This window comes from Meles meles, chromosome X, assembly GCF_922984935.1.
Source record: "Meles meles chromosome X, mMelMel3.1 paternal haplotype, whole genome shotgun sequence".
Taxonomy (NCBI): domain Eukaryota; kingdom Metazoa; phylum Chordata; class Mammalia; order Carnivora; family Mustelidae; genus Meles; species Meles meles.
In genome coordinates this window covers 97880668-97901169 of record NC_060087.1, presented here as the reverse complement: position 1 = coordinate 97901169, position 20502 = coordinate 97880668, and the positions used below count along the sequence as shown (strand labels likewise).

Below are 20502 nucleotides of genomic sequence, written 5' to 3'. Positions count from 1 at the left end.
TCTCTTGTTTTCAATGTAATGGAAAGAAAAAAAGGAATACTTGGGCAGGTGTTGTACCCAATTCGTCACCATACCTGATACCCGAGGAGAGTGATACTGTCTCCACTACCTACCTCTGTTTCACTGTGTCACTGTGTCACTATCTACATCTTCGCGCCACTGGTATAAAGGGCTGAAGCTCTGGAGTCCGACCGAGCTGGGCTCTAATTTAAGCTCTACCACTCCTGAGCTAGGACAGTTTTTTAATCTCTCTGATCCTCATTTTCTTCACTTTAAAAATGAAGTTAATTAGGGGCACCTAGGTGGCTTGGTCAGTTAAGTGATGGATCCTTGATTTAGGCTTAAGTCACGATCTCAGCGTCTTGAGATAGAGCCCCATGTTGGGCTACATGCTGGGCATGGAGCCTGCTTAAGATTTTCTTTCTCCCTCTCCCTCTCATGCTCCCCCACCCTCTATCTCTCTCTAAAAATAAAGTGAAGCTAATTATATACAACTTGCAGGGTCACAGCATTTAGTTATCGGTACAAATAATAATAATTAAACAAGAGGCCACATGTGAAAGCGCTTTTCAAATTTAAAGGTTTTTAATATGCAAGAGCATTAAGTAGTACACTTATTGTAAGGACCTATTTAGAAACTGTCCCTGCTCCCCTTCCCCCAGGGGATTTACTTGGAGACAATTCCCGGAAACCAGCTCCAGGTAACAGCCCAGATACAGGGGTGGGTCAGGCCAGGTGGAGACATCCGATCAGTGGGGGTTTGCATACTGTCTCCCTGGTTATCAAGGAGTAGGGACCCCTGCCCTCTGGGAGCCTTTTTGGCGCCAATCCTAATCAAGGTGTAATAGGCTGGTTCTAATGTCTACTAGGGTAAATTGTAATTCAATTGGTCACCTAGCATCACTGTGGAGTTTCCTGTGTGTGTTACAATTTCATTGGTCACCTGTGTTGGCCAGGCCCGACCGCATGGCCTTTGCCCTTAAACGCTAGTCTGTGAAATAGAAGGGTCGCCCTCTCTTCTAAGAGGTGCGGCCCCGAACGTTTGGTTGGATTCTTGATGCTTGGCGCGAAATAAAGCTTTGCTTGACCTTCGCTTTGTATCAGTCTCGCTCCTTTAATCACAGACCCATTATTGGGGCATAACATTATGTTGCAGAATTCCCAATTTTTAATCTGCGATATTGTCACTGTCTTTAGAATTGCAAACCCTTGATTTCTCTACTTTTCTATTTTTATTACTCTTTTTTGATATTTAATTCATACCCTTATCTTCTGAAACATTTAACGAAGAATGAAGAGACCCATAGAGGTAGGGGAAGAGTATGTGTATTTGGATTTGGAAAAGAGATGAACACCAAAGGCCTTCAGAATTCTTGGCCAGTCGCGAAATAATACTATTCTGTTTTTGATATATCTGCAAGTAGGCCTTAGAGGGATAAAAATTCAAGCTAGTGGGGGACCAAAAAATTACCAGGTGCATTTAAAGTGTTGACCTATTGGTCTTACCAAAACAGCATAATTTTTTAAATGACTTGCTAATTGAATTCTTATTAATAGCAGTAAGTCATACTCAGGAATAAGATAATGAAAGAGTCTTCCTTCCAGATGGGCTATTTCAACACAACACATCTCTGCCTGCAGATTTGCAAAGACATAGAAGGAATTTACTTCTTCCATGGAAACAGGAGATAGATATTAGAGCCAGATTCAGTGATCCCTATCTTATTAGTATGGATTGTTTTAGAGACAACTCACGTTTTTCTTAGCGGTGTTTCCAAGTACAACAGACATTCTCCCAAACAATGTGGACTGTTACCAGATGAAAGACACATTTTGTTGGAACATTCATCTAGTGAGCAGGTACAATTAAGTAAAGATATAATCCTAAGTGAGACAAGGGGGGCTTTGCATTCTCGGGTCACAGTACTTTCCATTTTTGTATACAAACATGGGGTGGTGAAAAGTGGGCACAGAAGGGAAGAAGTCAAGAATATTTAGTCTTAGGAAGGTACAGAGGAGAATATAAGATTGCTTGTCTGGACAGGTGTCCTAAGGTGTTCGTTCTAAGTTATTTATTTGTCTTAAGTTGTTTATTTGTTCTAAGTTATTTGGCCGAAGTTGTTTCATTGGTTCCAAGTTGTTTGAAGAAGATATATTTCTTCTGCAAATCCAAGAAGTTTCCCGTGGTTTTTTTTTATAACTAATACTTAAGCTTTGCGCAAATTGGAATTTTTATCATGGCAAAAATGAGCAAATCAAACCTCTAGCATTTATTGTATCTCCCAGGTGTTTATAGCTACTTAATATTAACAAAAATTCCCTTATTGTAAATCAATATATTAAGATGTCTTCCTGTGGAGGTATCCAAATTGATCTCTATAAGCTAGAAGGTATATTTCATCTTTTTAAAAAAGATTTTATTTATTTATTTGACAGACAGAAATCACAAGTAGGCAGAGAGGCAGACAGAGAGGAGGAAGCAGGCTCCCCGCTGAGCAGAGAGTAATTTAGTCATGTAATGCGGGACTCCATCCCAGGACCCTGGGATCATGACCTGAGCTGAAGGCAGAGGCTTTAACCTACTGAGCCACCCAGGCGCCCCAAAAGTATATCTCATCTTAAGAGGAAAACTGGAAAGAAAGAAACAACAACAGCATGATCTCTGAGGCATTGAACTCCTACAATCCTGACCCCCCCAGTGTTCTCAACTGAGAAATGAGAGCTCTCTGTCAGCACAACAAACAAGAAGAAAGATCTCTCCAGTCTGGAGCATGGATTGTTGGTTCCTGGAGTTGGTCTGTTTGATATGGGGTGGGAATGGCCTCTTAAATTTCAAAGAGGTGTGGCTAAACTAGACAATAAGGTAAGAAGGGCACATCTTTAGAATATAACCTGATTAGGTTCTGCTTCTTAAAAGAGACAGTCACACAGGTCATGATCCCAGGGTCCTGGGATTGAGCCCTGCTCAGCAGGAAGCCTGCTTCTCCCTCCCATTCCCCCTGTTTGTGTTCCCTTTCTGGCTGTCTCTTTCTCTGTCAAATAAATAAAATCTTTAAAAAATAAAAAAGAGACAGTCACAAATTCGTACAAACATGGCAAGTTTTTATTATTGTTTGCCTCTATTATCATTTGCCTCATATATAAGCAACAAAGTACACCACTAGGAATAAGGGTTAGGCATTTGGGTTATGTAATTTTGAGGTTTGATAGTGGGTCTGCCTTAAGGTTTTGCTAATTTCACATTGTTTTCTCATTTAGGGAGAAAGAAGTAAAGCAGAGATTGAAATTGTCACAAACCAAATACTAAAATCTAACACCACCAAGTACTCTTGTACAGGCATCATTAACAAAGCACTATGCATGTGTACACACACACACACACACACGTGCTCCCTATCCCCTCTCACCATTTTACTTCACTTTACAGCACTTCTTATGATCTAACTTTACATTTTACTCATTTATTTATTGTTCATCTCCTTCCTGGAATATACGTTTCATTTTTTAAATTTTATTATGTTATGTTAGTCACCATACAATACATCATTAGTTTTTGATGTAGTGTTCCAAGATTCATAGTTTGCCTATAATACCCAGGGCTCCATGCCCTCCTTAACATGTCTGTTATTTTCACTGTTCCAGCCACAGCGATGAGAAGAGTGCCTGATGCAAAGTAGGTACTTAATTATGGGTTGTCTGAATGAATGAATGGATAGATAGATAAATAAGCAAATGAAAAGAAAGTCTAATGGGTGATGGGTATTAAGGAGGGCACCTGTTGTGATGAGCACCAGGTTTTATATGTAAGTGATGAGTCACTCAATTCTATACCTGAAACCAGTATTACACTACATGTTAACTAAATGGAATGTAAGTTAAAACTTTTTTAAAAATCTAGAGGGTTGGGGGCGCCTGGGTGGCTCAGTGGGTTAAAGCCTCTGCCTTCAGCTCAGGTCATGATCCCAGGGTCCTGGGATCGAGCCCCGCATCGGGCTCTCTGCTCAGCGGGGAGCCTGCTTCCTTCTCTCTCTCTCTCTCTCTCTCTCTCTGCCTCCCTCCCTGCCTACTTGTGATCTCTGTCTGTCAAATAAATTAAAAAAAAAATCTAAAAAAAAAAAATCTAGAGTGTTGTTTACTGATTTGCCTGTGTTCATGCACCACTCAGTAGTACAGTCAGACCCAGAACCCAGATCTCCTGGCTTTTAATCCTGTACTCTCTTATGCCATACTTTGTGGCTGATCACTAGAACAGAAAAGTAAGTATGAAAATCTGTAATAATTTCCTCCTACAGGAAGGTGGGAATGTGGAAATACAGGTTGACGAATCTAATGAAAAGATCATTTGTTGACGATTATTTGAAGACTAAAGACTTATATAGCAATTTTTTGCATCAAAAGTTAATTGTTGGGGTGCCTGGGAGGCTCAGTGGGTTAAAGCCTCTGCCTTTGGCTCAGGTCATGATCCCAGGGTCCTGGAATCGAGCCCGCATTGGGCTCTCTGCTCAGCAGGGAGCCTACTTCTCCCCACCTCAATGCCTGACTCTCTGCCTACTTGTGATCTCCGTCTGTCAAATAAATAAATAAAATCTTTTAAAAAAATGTTAATTGTCCTTTTCAAAATGACAAAATTTGATGTAATCAGACCCGTCCCCGAAAATCCAGAGCACTTGATCTGCATAGGTCTGATTGTCTTTGATGGCAGATGGAAGGAGCCCCAAGTCTCAATCACTGACAAACTGTAAGAAGGGGCCTGGCAAGAGGAGAGGAAAGGAGGATGGTCTAGGGTCACTACTTAACACTGGGGTCACTTGCCCTTTTTACCACCCAGCTCATACAGAGTGGGCCAACCCCTGCTCCTAGGCACTAAGATCTTGAAAAATGGAGCCACAATAGGATAAATCCTAATGAATGATCAGGGAAGCAACTGAGAGCTGAAGATAATCTACCCTGATTTCCAGAACCCCTTCCACCTCTAAAGGAGATCCTGTAGGGGAAAGAAATCATGAGATCTCATAATACAAAGATGATACTCAAAATAATTTACAAACAGCAAAGTCATTTAAATAAATAAGTGCATTAGTATAAAATGAAATTTTTTTTATATTTCTTTTTGTCCCTTGAATAAACCATTAATGATAAAACTAACACATGACAGACTCTGTTGCTTGCCAGTCAGCTTCTAGTAAAGCATGTAGACATTGCTTGATATGATTTCTAAACTCTTTTGCAACTCTGTCACACAGAGAGCCCACTGAGGCCCACATATTCTTCATATTTTCATTATTTCAATGTCTAGTCTTTCAGAATGCTGGTTATTTGAAGTAAGGTGGTAAACATAAAGTTTATTGGGAAAAGACTTTTGAATATTTACATCTTTTTGTGGACCGACCAGAGGTCATTGAACATGATGACTTATCACCAAAATAAAACAATAGGCTTATGTTCACAAATCAAATCAAAATAAAGTCAAGTCAAACAAAACAAAACAAAACAAAACAGGCCATAGGGACGCCTGCGTGGCTCAGTGGGTTAAAGCCTCTGCTTTTGGCTCAGGTCATGATCCCAGGGTCCTGGGATGGAGCCCCTCATCGGGTTCTCTGCTCAGCAGGGAACCTGCTCCCCCCTCCCTGCCTGCCTCTCTGTCTACTTGTGATCTCTGTCAAATAAATAAATAAAATCTTTTAAAAAATCCTACTTATGGTATGGTCTTGATCATCTAAGACATATTTCCGCACAGACAATAAGAGAGGAACAAATACATTGTGGTACATGTGATGGAGATTTACAGTGGCAAGGTGACATTTGACCTTCTTTCCCCTTGTTTCCATAAATTATTGTCATATGCCTACGTTATATATCCAATAGAAGATAAGAAACATAAGTTTTTTGTCCTAAGGACATTGATGAATGAAGGGATAGTGACAAGCCAGTGATGCATAGCTTAGAAGGTTATTGATGTTAAATATCAATATCTTCCTACAAGCCTCACTGTCAAATAATAATTTTTTTAAAAAAGATTGTGCAAGTTTTCACTTTCCCCCTGCACTGGTTTCAATGAATATCTTTCTGTATGAAATTTTGGTCAAGAAGATCATAAAGCAGAATGACTCAGAAAATCATGCTGTTACTGTTATATGTCTGGATAACGATGGGTGGACCTTAGAAACTATCTTTCTAAAAGAAAGATCATGATATAGAACAGAGAGTCTTGAATTTTGAGGTACATCATAATCAGATCGTAATGCAGATTCAAATGCCAGGTAGTTCTGAGGCAGATGGTCACATTCCAAGAACTGTGGCTACAATGAATGAGAATGACCATCTAAAAGCCACAGGCCCAGCTGAAGTATGAAAAACATGAACTGGTAAACTCCAGTCTCCAAAATCTCTTAGCCACTTTGTAAATATTTGTTCGAACCCACTATCTATATTTATTTGTCTGCTTGTATGTCTACTGTCTGGGGATTCTTTATAGGATTATAAGCTCCTTAAAGGTAAGGATAATGCTGGCTTAGTTTACCACTGTAAACCCAACATCCACTATAGATACCCAATAAGTACTTGAATGAATGAATGAATTTACCACCTATCTCAAAGTGACAAATACTGGAGAGAATCTGGCTCAAGTTTTCCACTTTTCTTTTTATTATTTAGATATGCCATGAAATTGTTATAAATTTCGCAGTGGGATAGAAGTTTTTCAATGCTTCCTGAGAAGAGAGGAAGAATTCGTTTGTTTTTCTACCCCACACTCTCCCTCCCTGAGATCAATTCAGTGGATTCGCTCTTCTTGAAGTGATTCTATTTTGTCTTTCTGTGGATTAAAGAAGGGGCTGAGAAAACTTTCGTGGACTGTGTGAATTCTTGATGTGTTCATGTGCATATGTTTTGTGTAAGTATACATTCCCACACTTAGGCATATATCCATCTATATAAGTATTCACGAGCACATTCAGATTAATGTAATAGGACATTGATGAATGTGTTTGGCTGCTCAATTTTTCTGCCAACCATATGATCACATCTGTAATGTGACTGAATTATTATTATATAATATGCAACTCCATTTAGGGGTTTGGTTGATGTGTCTATGGTGCTGTTCATTGTCATGGTCAGAAAAGCCACATCTATTCAGAATTCAAAATGTTCTCAACAATTTCCTCTTACTGCTACTGCTAGAAAATGATATTTATCATTTGGTTTGCTTATCTTAAGATTTCCAGACATTTTAGTGATGAACTGAATAATCTTGATCAAAAGTATTTATATTATTTTTTTCATGGTAAAACTGGTGATTAAGAAGAAATGCACAAAATACTTTTTTTATGATTAAAGTTTCATGCAGTTCATTTAAATGCACGCAAAATAAGGAGAAGAGTCTATTATATTGGTGGGAAGGCAAGGAGTGCTATATTTTAAATGGGAGAAAGAAAAGGGGCTAATCACTTTCTACTCTGTATTTCTAATATACTTGTATATTTTTTGAGTGCTTATTTTTCAATTTAACTTATAAAAGGAATTTTTATAAGTGAAATATCTGTTATCTATCTAATCATCTATCCACTTATCTTATATCCTATTACAAGAAGTTCTCATGAAATAGAAAATTACTTCTTCTATAATGAACTGGATCAACTCAAATGTTTCCAAACCTAAGTGTTTCATTGGCTGGGATTTGGAAAATTTTTCTTTTTGTAAAACATTTCAATGTAATGGTATTTTGGACTTTATTTCCTTTACACATTTAATTTGATGTTTATGGGGATCCATACCACTAAATATATCCATATGGTAGGAAAGCAATTGCATTTCAAACTCATTATAAAGACAATAGAACAGGTAAGTAGAATAAGGCTTTAGAATGACATAGAACTAAATATTCACATTTAGAACTATTCGGAAATTTCTTGAATACCCCAGGGTCTTTGATTATCCTGAAAAAGGGCAGTGGGATCTTTGTTCCTAGATATCTTGAAGAATGGGACACACTAACTACATGTACTTATAGATTATATGGATACTTTTTAAGTTCTAACATAACTAAAAAACAACAAAAAAAATGCAGACCACTCAATCACTTACTGTCTATTAAGAATAAACAGAGCAATTTTTCTTATGCAAAATATTTTAGTCAAAATATAAGTACTTGGAGGCACAGACATAACTCAGCATTGTTCAAAAGACACTTTAAGGGCTTGTAGATAAATGTAAAAACTTGATAGAAGATATAATCCTTAGAATACTAAACATATTATTTTGTAATAGTAGTAAGCAATACTTATATACTGGTTATAAGCATGTAAGTGTGATTATATGTGCCAGGAACTATTCTGGGTGCTTTATTTATTATATTGGTCAGTCTTTCAATCATGTGAGGTACATACTATTATCAACCAAGTAAAGGTGAGTAATCTGGAGTATATCTGAGCTACTTCCTCAGCCTCTAAACTCATACCTAAACACAAGAAAAGAGGTTCTTTCTTTCTTACCAACATTGTCCTTGGCTGGTGTTGTGTTAGCTGTATTTTCTACCTTTGTGGCCTCCGCGCTCTGTAATTTCTCAGTTCAAAGCTCACTTTTTAAATTTTGAGAAGTTCCTTGGCATTTTTTATCTTATCACTTAAGATAACTTCTAATTAAGATCACTGGTAAATTATAATTACTGATAATTATTTTCTTGCTGAGAGAGGCCTGTAATAGGTTAGCGTCCTTTTCAGAATCAACTAAAAAAGAATTAATGATATTTTTAAAAGCTTTAATTCCCAGTGAGAAGCTGTATTGCTAGGAGGATCTGAGTCAACATTGTGTAGTGTGTGTACCTTCAGTTAATGAGAAACAGTGGGATACGTGGTCCTCATCAGTGTAAAATATAATGAAGCATGAATCATAATTCTCTTGTACAGTAACAAAATAACAATGGCACTAAAACATTTGGAATTCTGTGTCACACTTAGAACCTTAAGTAGTTTTCCATTTTAATTACCACAAAAGGGTAATAAGCTGTTTCAAAATCTTTTCCACAAAACTTTCCCTGGGCCAGAAGTCTGAAGGAAATAATTTTCTTCTTGAGAACACGTCAGTAAGGGGGAGGTCTCAGTTTTCTTAAGAACTGTAATTTTTCTAATGGTTCTTCTAAGAATAGACCATGGCAAGTGTACTTTGAGAAGACTGACCTTAATAAAGTCATTTCCTTCCCAGACATTAAAGTGGCAAAACGAAAACTTGAATTGCAACTTCCCCCCAAATATACGTGACTTTGTCCTATCTGTACCTCATTTCATCGGAATTCAGAAGTATTTATATTGACAAGGCATAAGATGTCATTAGAATCTGAAAATTATATGATTAATAAAGATTTATGATTAGTCTGAAGGTGGGGGCAGGGAATGGAGGGGCAGGGACAGGGAATTACTTAGTTTTCTTCTAGTTTTATTAATATTCTCATCCTCCGAACTGTTATCTAAACGCAAAATATATAGAAAAATCAATTTCCTTCATATTCTGGGGGATATTTGGGGTATTTAAAATTTAGATTTGAGAGGCGGTTTAAGAGGGTACCGTCAGAAAATCCCGAATCCACCTCCTCCCACAGATACAACAAATCTACAGCTCCATATGGAAAAATTTCCTCTGAAAAAGACCTGAGAACTACCTGAACAAGCTGCTCCATAACAGAGGATAAAAAGGCCACATCAAGACGGGTAAGAGAGGCAGAGATGTGGTCTCAGCAAAGGCCCTACCTGCGGTGCTGCCACCATAGTTGGGAGGGATCTCACAAATATGGAGATTCTCCTTGAGGACTTAGGGATCTGTGCTCCACATCAGCCACCCTGACCCTGAGACCAACGCCAGAGAGATGAGCTCCAAAAATGTCTGGTTTTAAAAGCCAGGGGGCTGGGGCACCTGGGTGGCTCAGTCAGTTAAGTGTCTTCCTTCAGCTTAGGGATTAAGCACTACGGTGGTGAGCAGGGAACCTGTGTCTCCCTCTGCTCCTTCCCTCACTTCGGCTTTCTCGCAAATAAATAAATAAAATCTTTTTTTTTTCTTTTCTTTCCTTTTCTTTTCTTTTTTTTTTTTTTTTTTTTGCCACGGAGCTGTAGGAGACAGAGAGACTCCACTCCTAGAGGACTTGTATACAGACGCATTTACCTGGTACTCAGTGCAGAAGCAGCAGTCTGAAAAGCCATTAGACCATATGTAAAGAAGATTCACTTGCTAGTCTTGTAGTGCCTTGCTGGAAGGGCAGGAGCCAGTGGAACTCTCTCCAGGGAACAGAAATGTTAGCAGAAGCCATTTTTTTCACTCTCCCTCTAACTTGCTAGCCCCAGTGGTACTTGCCATGATCCTGCCTAAGCCAGCCAGCAAGAGCACTGCCCTCATGCAGCACTCCACAGCCTCCCCTCAAAACAACTGGCCAGGGAGAGGGCCCTAACCCTAAGCACCACTCCGCCACAGCCTTTCCAAGGGGAATGCCCCTTGAGTGTCTGACTCTAGTAGCTAAGGGGAGTTACATTTTGGGGCCGTATCGTTCTGGAAAAATTGGAAAGGCAGTTCTTTGCAAGCTACCACCCTGAAGGTATTGCACAGACAGCAGACTGAAACTTACCCCCAGTCTTCCCATGAAAAAAGCCTATCTACTTGATCTGGAGCTCCAGTCTGAGAGGTAGGCTCTAGGCTTACCACACATCTAAAGGCTACAGAAGTGCTCTTAGGGAATATAGGCCGGGGGATACAGTCTTTGAGTTCTCACTTGGCCTCATTACAGCTCACTGATACCTCTCAGAAAGGAGCTCATATACTAATCTAGTACATGAGGGAGGGATCTCAATTAGCACCTAGTTTCAGGCTATTATAGAAGTTATAATATTTTAAAATATTTATGCACCTGACATAGAAGGACCTAAATACATAGAGCAAATACTAAGATACATAAAGGGAGAGAAATTGACAGTAATAAAATAATAGTAGGGAACTTCAGTACTCCAATTGCATCAATGGATAGATCATCCAGACAGAAAATTAATATGGAAGCATATACCTTAAATTACAGATTAGACCAGATAAATAAATGTATATACATATATGCATATATATATATTTATATATTTAATATTCCACTGAACAGCAGCAGAATACACATACTTCTCAAGTGCGCATAGAGCATTTTTCAAGATAGATCACATGTTACACCACAAAACAAGTCTCAATAAATTTAAGAAGACTAAAATCATATTAAGCGTCGTTTTCAACCACGAGGTATAAAACTAGAAATCAATTACAAGAAGAAAACCGGAAAAACCACAAACACAACATGGATGACTCTAGAGGGCGTTATAACTGAAGTAAGTCAAACTTAGAAAGGCAAGTACCCTATAGTATCATGGATAAAGAAGATGTCACACATACACACACACAGGACTATTACTCAGCCATAAAAAAGAATTAAAAGTTCCATTTGCCACAACATGGATGAGCCTAGATAAAGCTAAGTGAAATACATCAGACAGAAAAAGACAAATACCATATGATTTCACTTATATGTGGAACCTAAAAAACAAAATAAATGGACAAACAAAACAAAATACTGTGTGATTCCATTTATATGAAGTTTAAGAACAGGTATTTAACTATTGTGAGAGAAACCAATACAGTGATTATCTCTTGGGGCATGGTACTGCTTATTGATTAGGCTGTGGCATGAGACACTTAGGTTGCTAGTAACTGTATATTTCAATCTGGATGGTGGTTACACCTGTGTAACATATCTGCGTTTAAAAAATTTAAAAAAAATCTTATGTGTGTTTAAAATTTTTTTTTAAATTTACATATGTGTGTTTAAAAAATTACTTATCTAGGGGCGCCTGGGTGGCTCAGTGGGTTAAGCCTCTGCCTTCAGCTCAGGTCATGATCTCAGGGTTTTGGGATTGAGCCCTGTGTCAGGCTCTCTGCTCAGCAGGGAGCTTGCTTCCCCCTCTCTCTCTGCCTGCCTCTCCGCCTACTCGTGATCTCTGTCAAATAAATAAATAAAATCTTAAAAGAAAATTAGGTACCAAAAAACACCTTACCGACCTATGCAATTAAGATTTTTGCACTTAACTGTATGAATGTTATACCGCAAAACAAAATAGTGCTCACCTAGAAATACAAATAATCTAGTAGAATATAGATTTTATTTATTTATTTATGTATTTGAGATAGAGAGAGTGAGCACATGAGAAGGGGGGAGGGGCAGAAGGCGAGAGAGAGAGGGAATCTCAAGCAGACTCTGCCCTGAGTCTGGAGCTGATATGGGGCTCAATCTCATGACCCTAGATGAAATCAAGAGTTGGATGCTTAACCAGGCACCCCTGGTGGAATATAATAAGAAGATATAGAAAGAAAGAATATATACTTAATTACAGATTTTAAAGAACTTTATTTTTGGAATAATTGCAGATATACAGAAAAGTTGCTAAAATAATAGAGTTAGCATATCTTCCCATCCAGTTTTTCACATTGTTCATATCTTATATTACTGTAACACGTTTGTAAAAACCAATAAACAAATATTTGCATACTGAAACAAACAAATGGAGAAAAAAAAATGAGCTCAAAATGGATAAAAAACTTGAATGTAAGACCAGAAACCATAAAACTTCTAGAAGAAAATGTAAGTGGTAAGTTCCTGGACATTGGTCTAAGGGATATCATTTTGGATCTGACTACAAAAACAATGGCAACAAAAGCAAAAATAAACACATGAGACTACATTAAACTAAAAAGCTTTTGCACAGGAAAAGAAACCATCAACAAAATAAAAAAGCAACCTACTGAATAAGAAAAGATATTTCCAAATCATATATCCATTAAGGGCCTAATTTCCAAAATATTGAAAGAACTCCTATTACCCAACACCAACAACAAAACGCCAAGAAACCTGATTTAAAAATAAGCAGAGGATCTGAATAGACATTTTCCCACAGGAACATCCAGATGGCCAACAGGTGCATGAAAGGATATTCAACATCACCCATCATCAGGGAAATATGAATATGCTTCAAAACTACAGTGAGATATCACCTCATTAATTGTCAAAATAGCTATTATTAAAAAAACAAAAAATAAGTGTTGGTGAGGATGTGGGATCATTATGTTGTACACACAAACCTAACATTATGTTATATCTCAATTATACTTCAATTTAAAAAATTTAGCTTTGATATATTTGTTTCTGCACGGAAAGAAAACTCTAGCTTTGAGAAATTAGAAAAAGGTGCACATTTTAGACCAAAATTACGTGACCGGTTTATAACTTTCTTTTTCCAGATTATTTGACCTAATTCAATCTCTTATACTTAAGACGATTTCTCTAAAGCACCTGTAAACTTTTGATTCTTTTTTTCTATACAACAGGTAGATATTTCTGACCTGTGAAATCATAGAGAGATTTTTTGTGACCAAATTGTTCATGACTTGCTTGTCACCCTCTCCTATCATCTACCTTCTTAAAATCCTAAAATACAATCCTGAGAAAAATTTCTCTGCATATATAAATTGATGCATTGTGTCCACTTATTTGCTTCCATGGAACTTTGGAAAGCTCTTCCAAAATTTGTGGATTTGTGTGGTATGGAGTCCTCTGGAGGACCAGGTCAAGGGTAGATGGTTTACTTTCATTTGGGATATAGGGTGGCTCAGAAAAAAACCCATTTTTTAAGACTTTAAATAAGCAATACTTTAATTTCTGAGTACTTTCAATTTTTCTTGGAATATAACACTTGACCAAATAGTTCAGTTATTATAACTTTTAAAGTATACTGAAATATGGTACTTAAGGAAAAAACCCTTCATTTAACAATAAATTGTAAACTCTGAGATACTAAATCAATCATGTTACCTATAAGTGCCAACACCGTTATTTCATCATGCTGATTTCAACCACATTTTTAAAAAAGGAGATAATGCCAATAATTATAATTGAAAGGATTTCCAAATATACAAATACAATAACAATTCAAGAGCTGAGTGGGACTCAATTCAAATGACAAAAGTTCACTTTTTATTCAAAACTACAGCAAGTGCCTTGGACACATTCCTTGCTGCCAATAAATCCCACAGTTCATTCTCTAAACTATTTTTAAAAATCTAGGTTAGTCATGGTGTCTTTTGAGGGGAGAGGCAGGGTAGGGGAAGCTAAGTGTTACATATAATTCCTGCAGTTCTCAAATTAAAGTGCTAAATTTCAGGTCAAAATTTTGGATACCCCTCATAAGTGTGTTTCCATCATCTTTGAGTTGCCTTTTAAGGTTTTATGTGTTCCTAGGATATTGTCATGGACTCAGTTTTAATTCTTGCAGAACATATATATCTTAAGGATACATAGCATTTAAGAAGCCAGGATTGTATCAAAACTTATTATAAAATCACAGAATAAACTGGTTTGGAACTAGAACAGTACAGAAAAGAACAGCTAGAGGTACATAGACAAAAGACAATTAATAATTTGGAAAAAAAAAAAAGACTTACTTTCTACATCTTGCTAGTTTTCTTCCCATTTCCTTAAATGCACTTTTAGCGATGTTTTTGAAAAATTTACCGAGAGAGAGAGAGAGAGAGAAAGCTAATTTCCTTTAAATACAAAAATAAGTAGCAGGCTGTTCTCACCCACACAGGGAATTTTTTTAGGTTTTTGTTTTTTCAGGTTTTTTTTTGGTTTTGTTTTGGTTTTTTTTTGTTTCTGTTTTTTTGTTTTTGTGAGTTTTTTGTATTCTGTAAACAGTCTTTTTTTTTTTTTTTTTTTTTTTTAAACTCGCAGTCCATTAAATTATTTCCGTCTCTTCTTTTAGGAAACTTGTAACATATATTTAACAGAAGGAATTGAAGCAAACAAAGCAGTTTTTTCCTTTTCTCTCTGTTTCGGTTCCCCTTCTTATTTTGATTTATTTTTTGGATGCCATATACAGCTAGTTAGGACTGTTACCCGACAGTAATATATCCCGGATGAGACTTTTGATGGAGATATTACCTACCAAATGAACGAAAAATAATTGCTCGATCACGGAGGAGGAGACGGTGCGGAGGGAAGGAAGGCGAAGCAAAAGCTTTCCAAATCTCATTGGTTGGTTGGAGTACTGGATTCTAACGTATTTCTCCAAAGCACACTGGGACTTTTCCTGCCAGCTTTCCACACTGGCTACATCAGAGAGACCAGTGGCGTCTGAAGTGAACAGGATTATGGCTTTGAGGCAGCTGTACTCGACGGGGTCGATGCACAGAGCTTTGAACTTCTCCATTTGCTCTTGAAAAATCTGTACGTGGTCCATAAAGATGGCCACCTGGTTGGAGGACGCCAGCGAGGCCTGTAAGCTGGTGGCAGCCAGGAACGGGAGGACATCGAGTGGCATGGAGCACTGTGCCCAGTTCACCATGAACAGGTCACACCAGGTGAGGCGAAGCAGGGCCACTTGGTCATCGATGGGCAGGTCAGGGAAGAACGGTATTTTCCGGGCCCATTCAATGGCACCGAAGAGCACCCGGGCAGCCTGTTCACAAATGTTCTCAAGTGTCAAGACATCGTTGGGCTGCACGCACTGGATGCCCGACCCGAACAGGGTATAGGGCTCGGCGTGGAGCAGCAGAGAAATATAATCAGACAGGTTAGTGTGGAAGCTTAGGGATTCCCTGTTGGTCTGCACTAATTGCCCATGGGTTGGCTGGGCGAGTGGTACCCTGTTCTTGTACATTCCTTCTTTTTTCATGCCCACGTCGACGCACTTTTTGAAGCGGCAGTACTGGCACCGGTTGCGCTGGTGCTGGTCAATGCGACAGTCTTTGTTGGCTTGACATGTGAAGTTCCGACTCTTCCCCACACTGCGCTTGAAGAAGCTCTTGCAGCCCTCGCATGTGAACCGGCCGTAGTGTTTGCCACTTGACTTGGCCCCACATACCACGCAATCGATACGCTGTTGCTGCTGCTGCTGGTTGTTACCGCTGAAGCCACCGAGGCTGCTCTTTTCCGCCAGCGTGATGACTGGGTCACCTTGGCTGGGTGTCTGTGGCAAGTACCGGGCACTGGGTGGCGGGCCCTGCTCGGGAAGCACCTGCAAGACCGGGCTGCCCTTCAAGCTGGGGATCTTATCCTGAGGGTCGCTCCGGGTGTTGACTACGGTTTCCATTTCTGTGGTGGCCGCGTTGGTACTTCCTGCTCCTCTGGCTGTGGATGATGGCGGCTCCTGATCTCTACCTCCGGCGCACTGCCTTCTATGTGTGTGACTGTGCGACAGGAAGTAAGAAGGCGCCCCCCGGGTGGCTCATGGGCTTGTTGGTTGAGGTTAGTTAGTTTTTCCTTTTTTGTTTCTTTTTTGCAAAGTTTTATCAATTTCTTGTCTGGACTGGTATATTTGTTTTGTTTCCCTCTGCTGGGCATTGTTGGTTTCGGGGCGCTTTCCACTAAGAAGGGCAGGGTAGGTTCCGGGTGTGAGGGAGTTGGAGCGGAATATGGAGAGAGAGGGAGGGTAGGGAGAATTGCAAGTGGATTGTCTAGCTTCAAGACAGAAATAGGAAGGGAGAAAAAAAAAAAAAACCCTCCAAAGATCTCACTTGCTTTCACTCTCTCCCTTCCTCTCTGGCTCACTCTTACAGAAAAAGATTCTTTCGGGTTTTTTAATTTGGGAAGACTCTGTTGCTGCGAAGTGGGTGACTAGTACAAATGCATTCCAAAGACTATATTTCTTGGTTGATGTCGACAGTTGTAATTGCGTTCATCATTTCCATCTCCTATGGCTAATAAGACTGTGTTTTGTTTTTGTTGGTGTTGTTTTTGTTTCGTTTTGTTTTGTTTTGTTTTGCCACAGTCACTTAATAAAATGAAAGCCAGAATAAAAAAAAAGCAATCAAGGCTCTTTAGCAATGATAGCTTTTAGAAGAAAAGAGCAGAGGAAACTTTTTTTCACCAGTGAAAGACAGTATAGGAAGTCATTTTGAGTGAGAAAGCTAGGAAGAAATAGGATGCTACTCTGCACAAGTTGATTTCAGACCAACTAGGTTCAGGACTAAAGAGAACTGTGAGGTTGACCTGTATGACTTTGCTAGTATTCAACTCTTTTTGCCTTATAAAAAGGTCAATTTCATGTAGTTTAACCTTGTGTCATCCATTTTCTACAGAACAAATTTATGAGAACCAGTATCAGAGAATACCAAAAGAGTTTAGGGTTTAATGGCTTGGAGGCAAATCTCACCCCTATCACTTAAAATATGTGTGATTTTGGGTAAACTAGAGTATCTTTCTGTGCCTCAGCTTTCTTATCTGTATAATATTAGATTGTATTACTAAAGGCAGCAATGTCAGTATCCATTTTACTGTTTCTCGTATAATTTAATTGCTCCCAGTTTGGGGTAATTACAAGCAAATACTGTTACAAATAATTCTTTACACATATGTTAGTGCTTAGTTGTAAGCCATTCTCTAGGATGTATACTCAACCTTGGAAGTCATGGATTATAAGGCATACACTTCTCTAATATTGCTATATAATGCCATATTATTTTTCAATAGTTGCATCAATTTGCATTCATTTGCACCACAATGTATGAGTTGCTGCTGTTCCACCTGTTTGCCAACACAAATTAAAGTACCAGCACACTTTAATTTCTGCTGATCTAATGACTATTGGTATTTAATTGTGGTTCTTCAATTCCCTGATTACTAATAAGTTTGAGCACTGCATTTAAAGGTACTCAAACTCATCTGGATTTCTTTTGTGAAGTACCTCTTCAATTTTATCTTTCTGTCAATTGCATTGCTTTTTTTTTTTTTTAAATTGATGCATTGGGCACTATTTTCCAAGACTATTCTCAACTAACTTTATAGTTTGAACTTTTTTGACCACTGCAAATTTCTGTGTGTTCTGGCTTGTGGTTAAAAATGATCAAAAACAGTTTCCTTCTCCAAGGCAACTCCAAGACACTTTTCCTTACAAACCATAGGGGTGAGAGTGTGGTTCAGGTTTACCTCTGGTTAGGGTATAGTTGTGTAGGGTGAAGATTTAAAATGAGGATGATCGGTTTGTGTTCCTGTCTGTATAGTTTCAAACTCCCTTGTTTAGCCAATACCTGTAGGGCAAAAGATGCTTCAATCCTGACCCTATATGTTCCAACCTTGACTAAAATTTTGTCTTCATAATTCCTTACTATCTTGTCAGTGCTTTGATATGTACATACACACACACACACACACACACACACACACACACACACACACATCTAATGTGCTTGTTTGGTAGTGTTGTCCAAAAGGCCTCATCTGTCATATTTCAGAAAACAGAACTCATTGCTGAGTAAACCTATAAAATCCTGTTGTGTACCTCATGCCTCCAATTCTCTTAAAAATAAATTGACATCTAATAAAGAAAAACCAGGCTTGGAAATAGAGTTTAATTAAAGTGTAGAGTTATTTGAAATATCTGCTAGCCTTTGGCTCTAACCATTCCCCCCAGTGGCCTTCAAGAGTAGTCCTAATGTGAATCTGAATGAGCTCAGGGCCCCACTGTCTGTGAGCAGCAGTTATCCTGCTTGAGTTGAAAGGATTCTTACTTAGCATAAAAAAGCTGTATTAGGGATTTTATCAATCCTGTTAACAGGTGCTTAACCTGCTTCCAGTCTGCAGGGCACGGAAGAAAACACATTCTATGGTTCTAATGAGCGTAGGGAGGGGAGGAAAAAGACTTGTTTTAGTATCAGCTCTCTGCTCTGCCACATGCTATCTGTGTGTGTATATCCACTTTGTGATTTAGTTTCCTTCTGAAAACACCTCAAAATTACCTGTTTTCTCTACTTTACAAGGTTCTTCAAGGATAAATTGAAACATTATGTATGATTGAGTTAAATATTTAAGGTATCAACTATAGTCTTTGACCCGAAATAACACACATTTATTATTTGTGTTTTCTTTGTCCTTATGAGTTATTCACTGAACTGAACCAGATTCAGGTCTAGGCACCATTTATTACCTTAAAGACCTATGCAGACAACTGAAAAATGAGGCAGTTTGAACTTTTGCCAAATGTCTTCTGAAATGGAATCCCAAGGAGCTCGGTCACTCCATCATTGAGGATGTAAGATTTATACACAAAACTTTTACTATTCTTTTCTCATTTGGCCCTCTCTCTATATATATACACCTTATAAATAAATAAAATAATAATAAATAAATAAATAAATAAAACCTTAATATATTAAGGTTTTATTTATTTATTTGACAGAGATCACAAGTAGGCAGAGAGGCAGGCAGAGAGAGAGGGGGAAGCAGGCTCTCCGCTGAACAGAGAGCCCGACATGGGGCTCGATCCCAGGACCCTGGGCCTGACCTGAGCCGAAGGCAGAGGCTTTAACCCACTGAGCCACCCAGGTGCCCCTGGCCCTATATATATTTTATTCTCTATTTCTTTTGTTTATGCAAAGTCCAAAAAAAAATAGTAAAGAAAGAGAATCAGGATGGGAACTGGAGTATTTGCCAGGAACTTGAAGTTTTCTATCTCTGATCTGGGATAGCGAAGATTCCTTACTATACGGCACACCTCTCCATCTAGGTCCCAGAGGGCCAGTCACTGCCTCTTATATAGGACACTCCATCTAGGTAGCTCTGTTTTCATGACAGACACAAATTTTTTTTAAACATGGAAATGGCAACAAAAGTTTATATGAATATATAAATTTATATATTCATATAATGAATATATAAAAATTCATTAATTTATATAAATTCATTCATTAATATATATAAATTCATTATATGAATATATAAATTTATATATATTCATTATATGAATATATATGTGTGTATATATATAATATATATTTGTGTATATATAATTTATATGAATAGATATATGTGTGTGATTAGTATATACTAAGCAAATATTTATTACTTTTGATTAGTATATGCTAATCAAAAGTTTATATGAATATATAAATTTATATATATTCATTATATGAATATATGTGTATGTATATATATAATATATATGTGTGTATGTATATAAAAGGTTATATAAATATATATATTGTGTGATTAGTATATACTAACCGAATATTATTCACAAGGCTAGAAGCTGATTATTTGTAAGCTGACTTACAATATATTATATACTTTTTTTTTCCTGTTCTTTGATCTCATTTTACTAAACTGTCCTTCATTTGGGACATATTGTCAGAAGTTTCTGGCATGTGAACTTAGATATAATTTTTCTGATCACGTTTATTTAGGGCTTTCAAAATAACATTCTACTGAAATAAGTTCCTAAGAATAATTTTATTAATAATATTAAGATATCCACACATACTAAGTGCCAGATATTCTTCACACATGACCTCAAACCCTCAATGCCATCTCAGATATTTTTTCTGTTTTATAGATGAATAAAGTGTTATTTAGAAAAAAAAAAGTGATCTGCCCAAGGTGAGAAGATGGTAATGTAAGGATTTATACCCATGTTCAGCTGATACCAAAGTCCACATTCTACAGCA

General features: G+C 37.8%; 2 protein-coding genes across 2 annotated transcripts in view; both read right to left on the bottom strand.

Moving 5' to 3' along the window:
• Positions 1–20502, bottom strand: part of HTR2C (5-hydroxytryptamine receptor 2C) — a 298497-nt gene that overhangs the window by 104678 nt on the left and 173317 nt on the right. The window lies entirely within an intron of this gene.
• LOC123935003 (COUP transcription factor 2-like) lies at positions 14943–16154 on the bottom strand. The gene has a single exon (XM_045995395.1). It carries the CDS (start codon positions 16152–16154, stop codon positions 14943–14945), a length of 1212 nt encoding a protein of 403 aa, XP_045851351.1.

Coding starts and splice junctions, on each gene's coding strand:
- LOC123935003 (XM_045995395.1), bottom strand. CDS start 16,154: ATGGAAACCGTAGTCAACACCCGGAGCGACCCTCAGGATAAGATCCCC.